The sequence below is a fragment of the Apis dorsata genome, unplaced genomic scaffold (genome assembly GCF_000469605.1).
Source record: "Apis dorsata unplaced genomic scaffold, Apis dorsata 1.3 scaffold_256, whole genome shotgun sequence".
Taxonomy (NCBI): domain Eukaryota; kingdom Metazoa; phylum Arthropoda; class Insecta; order Hymenoptera; family Apidae; genus Apis; species Apis dorsata.
In genome coordinates, this window is record NW_006263534.1 from 210,281 (window position 1) to 223,129 (window position 12,849).

The following is a 12,849-nucleotide window of genomic DNA, read 5'->3' on the forward strand; positions in this document are numbered from 1 at the left end:
TCTACATCGCTCAATTCGCGGCTGTCACTAAACCCGCTTGGCGGCAATAATGTCATGTCTTCCACCGAACTGCATAATGAATCAGAAAAGAGAATTCTTAAGAGAAATTATTATTGATATTAAATGTTAAAAAATATTTTTATTGTCATTTGATTGATTGAGAGATTAATATCTTTTTTGAATTTCTTTTTTGGCAAATTAATTTGATTAAAGTTGAAATAAATATCTCTAATATTCATATTTATCCAGATTAATTTGTAATTTATAGATTAATTTATAATTATCCAGATAAATATTATTTAAAAACATATTATTTAAAAAAATGATGACATCAATTTAATTAAGAAATTATGATAAATTATTATTATGATATAAGAATATATGAGATTAACAAATTTCCAAGTAATAGAAAAATGTAGTTAATAATTCATTATCGTACATTGTATAATAAAATTAATTTTTAAGAATTATATTTACATTTGTAAATATAAAAATATATTCTTTAATATTCTTTAATGTTTATTCTTATTGTTTCCATTTACATTTTTCTATTATTTATCTTGCATCGATATGAAATCGATAAGACCGTGAACATTGAACATAATCAGGACTTGAGTGCTATGTGGAAACAAACAAACCTTGGCTACCTGCGAGTAGACCGGCTCGGTTGTCGGCTTCGTCGTCTCGCAAGTGAAGGTGAACCTTCGTTGTTCGATTCTGTACTCGATTCTACACCTCGTGAAAATACATCTGTAAAGATGTATTAAAGAAATTTCAAAACGTTAAATTCAATCTACAAGAGATTATTAATAAATTATACGAATTAATTTCTTGTTACCTCTGCAAGGCTTCACTGGTACCCTATAACTAGGCCCAGCGCACTCTCCGCAAGGGCTTCCGGATGTATCGCTTCCGGAACCTTGGCGACTCGAGCGCAGCTTACTTTCAGCTTCTGCGATGCTTGGGAAGTATCGTTGCTTGTGCCACCTTGGTGTTTTAGACCTGAACGTGAAAGAACACCAGAAAGAGGAAGAGAAAAGGGTTTGGGAGCGGGATATTAAGCTTTCTTGAACAAGGAAGTCGAGCAAGGAACGCTTTTAATTCATCTAGCATGCGTTTGAAGGGTTGAAAGAAAACAGTTACCTCTCGAAATCCACACTGGATCTCTCGTAATCGATCGTGTTGATGTCTTCGTTCTCTAAATGTCCAAACGTTTTGAATTGCATGGTGTAGTCAAGTGTGGCAGTGGTCACCGAACGATTTTCTCTTCCTGGCACGCTAAACGTGGCGTATGGACTTATTTCATACATTTCTGTGAAAAAAAATTATTGTTATTTAATTTCATTAATAAAGATATAAAAATACGAATAATTGAAAAATGTTGTACAATAATTATGTGAGAAATTATTAAAAAAGAAAGAACATGAACCTGAACCATGGTCGTTCGATTTATGATTCTCTTGCTTTACCGGAGAACTGGTATAAACCTGATGATTCCTCCTGTTATCACGTTCAGCAGTGGATTTTAATTGCATAGTGGACATGCAACTTGAAAGATGATGGTGTTGTTGATGTTGCTGTTGTTGCTGGACCAATCCTAATCCTGACTGCTGATTCTGTTGTTGTCCAGGAAGTATTTCTCCTAAATAATTAGCTCTAAAAATGTATAAACAATATTATTATTTTATTTAATCATGAAAAATATAAAATGATAATTCTCAAATAATTGTATGATACCTTCCACTGCGTTTTAACATCACATATCCCAAAATGGCGGCCGAAATAATCAGAACAATAGCACAGACGAGAGGTACGACTACGTAAAGCACTTTATGATTCGGTATAGTTTTCTTAACATCATCTTCCATAATCAAATCGTTCGGAGGACCGATGCTAACACCACTAAGAGTGGTTGTTGCGAATTCCATTTGCGTTTGCGTGGATCCAGCATCGTTGTGCGCTGTCAAACGTAAACTGTACCACGAGGCAGTCTTTAAATCTCTTATGATTAAATTCTCCGTGGCACGACTTGCCACTAAAATCCATGGTTCATTGTTAATGCGTCTACGGTATTCTATAGTATAATATTGGATGGAGCAACCACCATTTGGCCAGGACAGAAGATTCAATTTTACGGAAGTACCATTGGCGGAGATAATATCTCGTTCTTTTGGCAATAAAGGCGCTGTGGAACAAATTCGAACAAGTTATATTATATTTAAATAAAAAACATATACGAAGTTAATTTAGTATTGAAAAATTACCTGTTCCTTTCGTTGTAGCACTGATTAGAGAACTTGGATCGCCAGTGCCTACACGATTGTGTGCTGTTAAATGTGCCAAGTAGGAGGAACCGCATTTTAAACCTGATAAAATAAATTCAGTCTGTTCGGGTGATAATGCGATCTCTTCCCAGCCACCTTGGTCCCTTTTATAACTTAATACGTAACCTAGTAAAAATAACATTATATTTTATATTTTATGTTTTTTTCATATTTTTAATATTCTTTTATATTTTTTTCTATTGCTTAATTTCTATTTTCAACATCTATCAATATTTCTAATGTACCTTGAATAGTGGCACCTCCATTATTGGGATGATTCCACCTAAATCTTATACTATTCGTTGTCGTATATTGTAATTCTAAAATTGGCGCTCTAGGAGGCATCACTACAACTAACGTGTAAGTAATGGAATCGTCACCGAATAAATTGCTCGCTGAACATGTATAATTTCCTGCGACTGATTGTTCTAATCCTAAAATTTTTATTCTTCTTAATATCATTATTTGTATATTCATTAATTTATTCAAAGTATTAAACTAACCGCGAATATTGAGGTGACCATCTGCAGTTAATTCGTAATGCCTTCCAGTAGAGATTTGACTATTTCGATATGTCCATATTGGACGAGGTGTAGGATTACCCACAACCAAACAGGATAATGTGATCGATGATTTAATCGCCCTTCTTAATAATTGCGAAAAAGATGCCACTCTAGCTGGAGCTTTATAAGAATTTTATTAAATTAATAAATATAATCCAAAAATTAAAAAAATATAAGGAAATTATCCCATGAATAATCAAACCTCTAGTATTCGTAGTTTGAGTAACAATAGTAGTCGGTTCTCCTTCACCCAGCCCTGTCGTTGCTGACACCCAAAACTCGTACAATTGACTAACATGTAATTTTATTTAAAATTTCTTTTTATTATCTTTTAACAAATAAAATTTATAATAAAATTTTATAAAATCTTAATTACCTTTCAACCAAACCTCGCAATTCCATAGTAAGAGTGTCAGTAGGAGATGATGGTGGTTCATGCATGGTGTGTGTGTTATGATTATTGGAACCTGCCTCTCTACTGTAAACCGTGTATTTGGAAACATTCCCATTTGGTTGCAAGGGCGGTAACCACGAAACTAATATACTCTCTGCAGTTAATGCTAAAGCTTTAATACCAGCTGGAGGACCTGGAACTAAGATAGATAATTAGATTAATTTAATTGTTCTTAATAATATTTTTATTGACTTTGAAAATTTTATCCGATCAGTGAAAATTAAAGATTCTTACCATCCTCTTCTGTAGTACAAAAAATTGGAGGACTCAAAACTCCATCACCAGCACCCGTGTAAGCCAATACTCTTATAGAATAATTCGTATATTTATACAGCGTGTGTAGATACGTTTCTACACTGGAAGTTTTTTTTACTTCACGTACAGTTGATATGTCCACTGGAAATAATTTTTTAATGCAAACAGTATGCTATTTTGTTCTTTTTAAAAATAAATATCCAATACTTGAATTACATACTATTGTCAGTAGGTACAGGTCTGTAATATACTTTGTAACCCTGAATAATTCCACCATGTTGATGAGGTGGAGGAGCGCTCCAAGAAACTTTTACACTTTGCGAAGATAAAGGAACACATGATACTTGTGTCGGTGGAGTTTCTGGCACTGATAATGAAGAAACGAAATAGTTGAAAAATAGTAGAAAAAGTTGATTTTATTAAATTAGGATATTAATAAAAAAAGCTCTTTTGCGAAAGTTTATGTTTATCGCATATACCTCCTTCCTGAGTTGTTCCAACAATGGGAACGCTAGCTGGGCCGCTGGCTATGCTATTGAAAGCTCTGATCGATATATCGTACTTAGTGAACTTCCTCAAGCCGGTGAGTTGCACCTTTGTAGTCGCCCATCCGTTTACAGTTAAACTTTTACTTTGGTTCACACCTGACGTCGAAGATGAATGCTCTGACCATGTCACTATATAACCCAATAGATCTCCGTTACAGGATTCTTTTGGAGGTGGCTGTGAATGCAATAAATCCTTCTTTTATAATTTGTTAAAATTACATTGAAATTTTTAATATCTTTCCTTAAAACAAATTATTATTTATAAATTAATGAAACATTGAATTAATTAAAATTTACCTGCCAGCTAACCATAAGCTCCCCAGGTCCTGCTGATTGTACTTTGATATTTTGGGGTGGTTCAGTAGGTGCTGTTAAATAAAAAAAAAAAGATAAAAAAAATAAAAAAAATTGTTAGATAAAAGTAAATGCATTTAAAATATTTATATACCTTCTTCTTGAGTTTTGGCGACTACAGGATCAGTGGGTACACTCACGTCTATCGAATTTATGGCAAATATACGAAATGTGTAAGTTACTGCTGGATGAAGTCCACCTACTAAAGCTACTTCCTGGTCGTCGCTGGTAGTTTCAAAAGGAGATAAACCTAGAAACAACGAATCAAATCGAATAACATTTTAAAAAAAAGATGGAAATTATATATTTTTTTTTGGTAATTGGAAATACAATTACCATTTTGTGTTGGATGTATGGTGTTGCCATTATTCGAATGTCCAGGCGTGTAAGTAACGTTGTGCGTTTTTGCAGGATTCCAGTCATCTGCCAAACCGTGATTCAGAGATCGATATTGAATAACATAATTCCGTATTGGACTATTTCCGTCGAAAGCTCTTTTCCACAGTAATCGTATCGACCGTGATCCGATTTCTATGACTTCTAACGAGGCTGGTGGATCCGGCCTCTCTGAACATATGGAATCATAATTAATTATTAATGATTACAGAAAAATTATAAAACCAGATTCATTCAAATCAAAACCAATAAAACGAGAAACTTATTGATATCATAAAAATGATATCATATAAATGATTATACAATATATTTGACAAGAAAAGAATATAATTGTATCAAATATTAAATTTTTTACCTTGGACAGCAAGATAAATCAGATGTTCGCTTCTGCCATAGGCATTATCCGCTGTGCATCTGTAAACGCCAGAATCCTGACGATCACTGCTTCCTATGGATAATTGGGACTTGAGACCGTTATCCGTTTTTATCTGACTAATGCTCAACCGGTGATTATTCGTGTCTAAACGATCACTGTTGTGCATCCATTGCACTTCAATAGGGTTATCACCGATTACTGTACAATCCAAAGTCACGGATTCGCCACGACGAATAGTGACGTTCTTGCTCTGAAACTCGAATCTTGCCGGTTCTGAAAGAGAAAAAGAAAATATATATATAATAATAAATATTTTTAATTAGCAAAAAAAAAAAAAATGGTAAAAATCTGACAAATAATTTACCATGAACAGATACGTAGATCACTTTGCTCAGACCAGATCCAATGCCATTATTCGCTCGACAAAGATAATGCCCTTCATCTTGGGGCCCAGCCGAAGCTGTCCACAGAGATCCATTTGGAAGAATGGTTAATCTTCCATCGGTACCATCGATCAAAGGTTGATAATCGTTCGAGGTTCTTTCCCTGGCACGCAACCAGGTGACACGCGGCGGAGGAAATCCTTTCGCCTCGCAGTGGACGTTCAATGGATTTCCCAGGAGGGTAGCCACGTCTTGCGGCTCGAAGATCCATTGTGGAGGCACTTTCACCAAAAGTTCGGCCGTGTGATTCACTTTGGCCGCGCTGTTGGTCGCCACGCAAGTATACTTGCCACTGTGCCGGGAGGAGAGTTCCTTGAAGACGAGCAGGCTGAAGAATTCGGCCACCCTCTCCTCGATCTGCAATGCGAACAATTGCTAGGGGAGTTGGTAGTTAATTTAGTGATTTTTGATTTTAATATTTTTTTTTATCTAATATTTTGTTATATGGGATAATTTGGATTGATAATAATGAAATTTCTTAGAGATGATGACGTACACGTAATGAGGAAGGTAACGGTTCGCCATCTTTCAACCAGGAGAAATAGATTGGGAGATCACCAGAAGTGACGGTGCAAGTGACTTGAGCACGACTGCCTTCTTGGAGGTTTGAAGGAAAATTGAAGGGACTCATAACCGGTGGACCTGAAATGGAAGTGAAATTCTTCGTTTAATATTCTCTTTGATTTTCTTTACTTTTGTGCAAAAATTATTTATTGTTACCAACGAAAAAATATAGAGGTACAAATTAATTTAATTTTTATTTATTTTGCTATAATTATTTTTACTTCAGATATAAAGAAGCAAATAATTATTGCGGTCAACTTTTATTAGTTTCCGTCCACGTGTATATAGCTTTAGCTTCCCTCCTCTAAATGCGATAAATGAGAAAAAGTTGGGAGAAGTAACGCTAGAGGAATTCTTCCCCTAGTCTCGTGACTTCTTCGCGAGCGTAGCCGACCCAACTGTAAAGAAACGAGAAACAAAAACTCGTTTCTCGTTAAAACGAATGTATATATGTGGTGCAATAGTAACTACAATTCTAATCTTTATGGAGAATACAATCTTACAAGATAAACAATTAACACAAATACCATTGTATTTTGTAACATTTATTGCATAATATTCGTCCCTTGTTATTATATTATATATAATACAATATAATTTTAACATCCAAATATCTATCTCTTCAAATACTTTAAGCTCTTTTAAATGTTAAAATAAAATATTTTAACTTTTCCAAAATTAATATATACAATCTTCTGAATATTTTATTAAATTAAATATTCCAATATGTTTTATTATGGTTAAATTTAAATTGAAAAATATAATTCAATCTTTTTAGAAACTCAACAAATATAAAAGAACCATTCCATTTTTATCCCAATATTTTTATCCAAATACTCACTGCTGACAGTCAACCGGATGTCTCTGCTCGCCGTTTCACCGGATCTCGCACGAACCATACAAGTATAAGTGCCGGCATCGTTTGGATCCACATTGGCGATGGTAAGATGGCCCTCACTGTCAACTCGGTGTCTTATGTCGAGAGGAAGCGCGACTCCTCCACGAGACCACTCGACTGACGTGATAGGATAGCCGGAATAAGGACAAGCTATGGTGGTATCGACACCGGCTATCGCACGAACTGGTCCTATCGATCGGATGTATGGCGGGCCTGAAATTATTAATCGACGTGAAGTGCCTTCCGATACATTTCACCTTAATTATTATTATGATTCACTTGTATGCCTACTTATTATGATTCATATAATTAGCAATGATTAATATCGTTCGTGGTTTACATTTGAGCATAAATTATTATTTATTATAAACAATATAATTAAAAATATATATTCTACAAAAGATTATCGATGTGTAATACGTAATATAAGAATATGAGTATTAATATAATTAAAATATGTATTATGAGAATAATCAGATGTATGATAAATTTCTCGATGAAAATTAATATTAACCTTGTTTGGTAATTCTAATGTTATTAATAAAAAGATAATAGAGTCAATATTTCAAACAATATTAAAAATAATATTAAAAATGTTACGCGTTACATATTCATTGTTAAGGATAAACTATTCAGAAATTACACATAATTTATTTCTCATTAATTATTCATTTAACACGAATAATTCACGTATCGATCTAAACGTCTCTCGACAATTAAAATCAAGCTCGTATAAAATAATTAAACTTTATTACAAGTATAACACACAGTATATCCATCTATTTGAATTATAATCCACATTACGTGATATAACCAATCAAGATTATGATTCGAATTACCATAAATGTTCAATCTAGCTTTGTGCTCAACCGTTGCCAGGGTATTGGCAGCGACACAAGCGTAGAGGCCGCCATCTTCAGCCCCAGCCGACGATATGTTCAAATGACTGATCACGTCTCCGGACTGATCGACGTACTGTCCTATCGCGTACCTGTATCGGGCATTGTGCATCGGTTAAGAAGTGGAATATTGATCGATGGTGATCCAGATACGAACCTATGTCCAGAGGCGATCTCGCTCAGAGGCTCTCCGTCCAGGAGCCAAGTAAACGACGGAGGAGGGGAACCGGTCGCTGAACATCTCAAGGATACTGGAGGACCTGGTCGCAATGCTTGCTCGATGAACGTGTATTGTAACTCTGGTACCGTGTCTGATAGATCGAAAATTGAGTATCGATTTGAGCAAGTATTTTATTGATAAGAAAATTTGCAATTTCCTAACTTTTTTTTACTTTTATAATAATTGGTTTAAAATTATATACCGTTGAATGTTAAGAAACAAACGCTTGGGTCCTTTTGAGTAAAAGTAATTAACTTTTTTTTTACCTCTTAACTCTTTTTTTTCTTATTATATATGTAGTTTTAATATAATAAATCGAAATAATTGTATTAATTGTTTACTTGTTAATAAAGAGAAGAGAATTATTCAGAGATGTTTGCGGTTATTAAATCAGTTGGGAACGAAAGGGAAACATGTATTAATTAACGTTGGAATCGATAAATTTTGCTGCGAAGGATAAATGTAATAATTATCTCCCTAGTTGAATTTCCATTCGCTTATCGTTCAATAAATGATAATTTATTTTCATTGTAAAACTTCTTTACAAACCGGATCATTCGAATTCTTTCCAAGATTTCCACAATCTTGTAGATCATTAATTTATCTTTATTAATCTATTTAATACAAAAACAGCCAACTTTCTCATAAACCGAATATCGGAATATTATTCGTACATAGAATATACTACCTCCAAGTTTCAATTCCGCGGTGGCCTGCGCGTTCTCCTTGTCGCTCCTGACCAGACACTGATACATCCCCTTGTCCTTTCGGCCGACCGAGCCTATCACGAGCACCAGAGGAGCCAGCAATCTGATCCTCGTGTCCTGCGCGGTCAATACGGGCACACCGTCGTGCAACCACTCGACGCTCTCGACCGGATAACCCTCGACCGTGCAATTCATAGTGGCCGACTCTCCGGAATTGATGATCTGTAAATACCGGGAAACGGTTAACGATTCGTGCTCGAAAGTTAATGCCCGTGCCACGCAGGCCAAGCGATCATCCCCCTTTGACGCGACACGATTGTCCATCCGCTTCGATGATGATCGTTGAACTCATGGTACATGGTTACGGCATTTTCTCTTTTCCCTTCTTTTTTTTTTCAGTTTGTTTCAAATTTAATCGATACCGCGCCGCGGATAGATTCTCCGCTCTGAAGTTTTAATCTTTGAAAGGAAAATGTGGAAAAGTTGTTCGTTGGAAATTTGTCGGAGTTTTTTTTCTTTTCTTTTTTTTTTTTTTTAGAAAGTTTAGAAAGAGATGTTATTCGATTTTGAGCTTAAGTTAAGCTTAAGTTGCTTTTTAGAATCTGTAAATATTCTTCTGTTATGATATCATCTTATTATGTTAGAATACAATGAGATAAGATTTAAATAGTTTATAGAGACTTTAAAGGTAGACGAGTAGTATAGGTCAATCGTTGGAGCAGGAAGTAGAATAAGAATGTTATCGGTCAGATTAAATATTAAATCCAATTCAAAATTTATAATTAATAAAACGTTTTCAATCTTTTTATGTATTTTTTAAACAATGCAATATAATGTTTAATATATTATTTATTACATTGCCTTTTGTATTTAACTATTTTTTAAATTACATCTGATAATTGATTTAATTACCTGATACGGCTAAGACACTTTCTAGAAGATTGTCAAATGATAAAAATTGAGCGAGCAACTCCATATTGTTCGGTTTGTCTATATTTGGCCATCGAGATACAAACATCGTGTCTTTGAGTGGAAAGGATATGCGATCTGATATCTTGCTAGGATCAAACCGTATGATCTTTATGATAATTCCAGGATTCTGTGTAGTGGCTGTAAAAGTTAACAGTAACGGCTTCGATATCATAGCTGCCATTTATGATAAGTACTTCACTATTGTGGAGCACGGGGGTCTATTGTAATTGGATTTTATGGCTCAGAAATGACCACGATTGAATTTTCTAGCTTCCAGGGATTTTGTATAATCGATGGTTTAGCGAGTGTCAAGCTTTATAATTTGCGAAGAAATTATCGTAATTATATCTTACATTTGTTTATCTTTTTATATTTATATATTTAATCATAAATATATAAAATAATAACTATAAAAATATAAAAAATCTAATTTGTAATATGATATATTTATAAAAAGAAATATTGAATTACAAAATCAAACATATATATAAAAATTATAGAATTAAATATGTAAAATGAAAAATTTAGATTACAAGAATACGAGCTATATGATCCAAACTCTACCTGAACACGAGGTTGTATACGCGCGTTAAGTTTTGACGTGACCGACAGGTGTGTTTCCGCTCGTTGCTCGCCGACCTGATTGCTGGCTCGACAAATGTACCTTCCTGCGTCCTGAGCATCCACGCGGCGAATTTGCATCAAATCACCCCACAGTTGAATTCGGCCAAATGACTCCACCGGTATCGAATGGCCTTCAACAACGAAATACCCGTTACTTTATGCCCGATACTCCTCTTGCTAACGCGGGTATCGCGTGTTACCGTATTTTCGTCATTTTCACGCGTGTTTAAAGATAACCGATTCAAAGGAAATGATATTATCAACGCGAATTCACTTATACAAGTCAAATTTAACACTACGATGCATAGAGAGATACATGATAGATAGAGATTCGTAAATAACGTATAAAAGTATTTATATGGGAGAATTGATGAATAAAACGTTCGATCGTAACTTGATTACATTTGTTAAAATGAACGAATTACGAAAGTGATAATCAGCGTTGAATTATATAGCGCTACGGTACATTTAGATTACTCGGTAAACAATCCCCTAATTAAACCAACCGTTAACATCGCGATACCAAGCAAATTGCGGGGCTGGGTTCCCCTGGGCTGAGCAAGTTAGATGAACGTCCGACCCGCTTTCCGCTGAGATGGCGATCTGAGATCTCTGCATCAATCGTGGCGGCATAGTTCCTGTTGGCTCTAAAAATCGAATAGATTTTAATAAATATCATGATCTAACTTCTATTCGAATTCACACTTTGAATTTACATTTATTTAAATTTATCTTTCTTTTCTTTTTTTTTTTTTTTCGAAGTTTTGATAACATCATTGTAATATTTTTATTACAAGCACAAGGAAGAAAGTGTTACTTCTTTAGCAACGTGCCTGTGACCGTTAACGTGGCAGGCTCGCTCCTCCTCCTTTCACCGGTCAACGCGTGAAAAGTTAAGCACGAGTAGGTGGCTCTGCCGTCGTCGGGTCTGGCGGCTCTGATGTGCAGATCCCCCTGAGACGTGACCACGAATCTTCCACCTGTGATAAAATTAAATTTTCAACGAGAAAGAAAAACTTTTGATTCATTTGAATGCATATTAAGAGCTTAGATAGTATTAATTTTAATTCATCGTGATTAAAGTTTATTTTTTAATATACCTCCTCGTTCCAGATACTTTGACCGAGTATAAATATTTTAATTACACACAACACGTCGATGATTTATGGTATTTATGAAGCATTTATGAACCACGTCGTCACCGATATCGCAATTTTTATCTGGTATGTTAATTTCCTTCAACATGTTTCATTCAGAAGTTCGGCCGAGTAAATATTTTAATTACAATCCCATCGTGATTTATGGTATTTATGAACGAGGCTGGCGAATAACATCGTCAAAATAACGCAATACGTCACCAGATGACGTTAATCTCCAGTATTTGACGCAGGGCTGGCTGCGCTCACGCCACGTTTCAAATAATCCCTTTGAAATAGCTTTACAACTCGATATATGTTGCACATCGTATCATTTAATTCGTTGTTCGATTTCACGCATTTTTGCCTCCGTGAAATATCATTTTTCAGCGTTCCGTTCTCGTTTTCCCCAGTTTTTTATTTAACTTGCATGCAATGACCGCGCGCGCAGAAATACATCATATATTACGTTGTACATTAAAAAGGATGAGAAACAAAATATTGTTTCGTCTCACGAAATTACTTACTGAGCGTGTATGATAGATTTTAATTAATTTACAATAGAAATTATTTTTCCATCTTTAATTTATCGTTCGTAATAAAATTAATTGTATTTTTCTGATCTTGCAGTTAATTTATGGATGAAATTTATTTTTTGATTTAATTTTTAAGCGAATATTAAAAGAATATAAATTCTAATGTTCCTAACGTTGTATTTTTTCCGAATGAAACAGTCGATCAAATTGATTCTGACTCTGATATTGAAAAATTCTTTAAAAATTGGAATTTTATCGAATTCAGAATGAATTACTTACACTTATATCAACATATATTACGCGTGTATTAATAAAATACAAAATTTTGTACAAATGATTTATTTAAAACGAAATTTAACTTGAAATTTTGATTCTCGTTAATGCCCGTTGTGAATTTTTGATGAGCAATAAATTGTACACGGGATCGCGGAACGCTTTCGACGATTTATTAGTTAGCAGATATGAATGTGAAATAATTATATAATGAAGCAGTAAATGATAAATTACTCTTTGAAATATACGATATCAACAGTTATTTGACAGTTGCATGATCTTGGTAATATATATATATATATATATA

General features: G+C 34.3%; 1 protein-coding gene across 1 annotated transcript in view; it reads right to left on the reverse strand.

Annotated features, from left to right (window-relative positions):
- Window positions 1-12,849, reverse strand: part of LOC102672015 (Down syndrome cell adhesion molecule-like protein Dscam2) — a 107,484-nt gene that overhangs the window by 1,824 nt on the left and 92,811 nt on the right. The window contains 27 exon segments of the mRNA XM_031510752.1: window positions 1-69; window positions 648-750; window positions 839-1,002; window positions 1,144-1,312; window positions 1,430-1,656; window positions 1,738-2,185; window positions 2,265-2,450; window positions 2,570-2,758; window positions 2,828-3,007; window positions 3,090-3,178; window positions 3,264-3,480; window positions 3,576-3,737; window positions 3,817-3,963; window positions 4,076-4,319; window positions 4,442-4,512; window positions 4,593-4,748; window positions 4,835-5,065; window positions 5,250-5,543; window positions 5,635-6,070; window positions 6,210-6,355; window positions 7,119-7,388; window positions 8,015-8,173; window positions 8,176-8,385; window positions 8,983-9,223; window positions 10,538-10,728; window positions 11,104-11,244; window positions 11,431-11,577. Of these exon segments, the coding sequence (XP_031366612.1) occupies window positions 1-69; window positions 648-750; window positions 839-1,002; window positions 1,144-1,312; window positions 1,430-1,656; window positions 1,738-2,185; window positions 2,265-2,450; window positions 2,570-2,758; window positions 2,828-3,007; window positions 3,090-3,178; window positions 3,264-3,480; window positions 3,576-3,737; window positions 3,817-3,963; window positions 4,076-4,319; window positions 4,442-4,512; window positions 4,593-4,748; window positions 4,835-5,065; window positions 5,250-5,543; window positions 5,635-6,070; window positions 6,210-6,355; window positions 7,119-7,388; window positions 8,015-8,173; window positions 8,176-8,385; window positions 8,983-9,223; window positions 10,538-10,728; window positions 11,104-11,244; window positions 11,431-11,577 (5,287 nt within the window).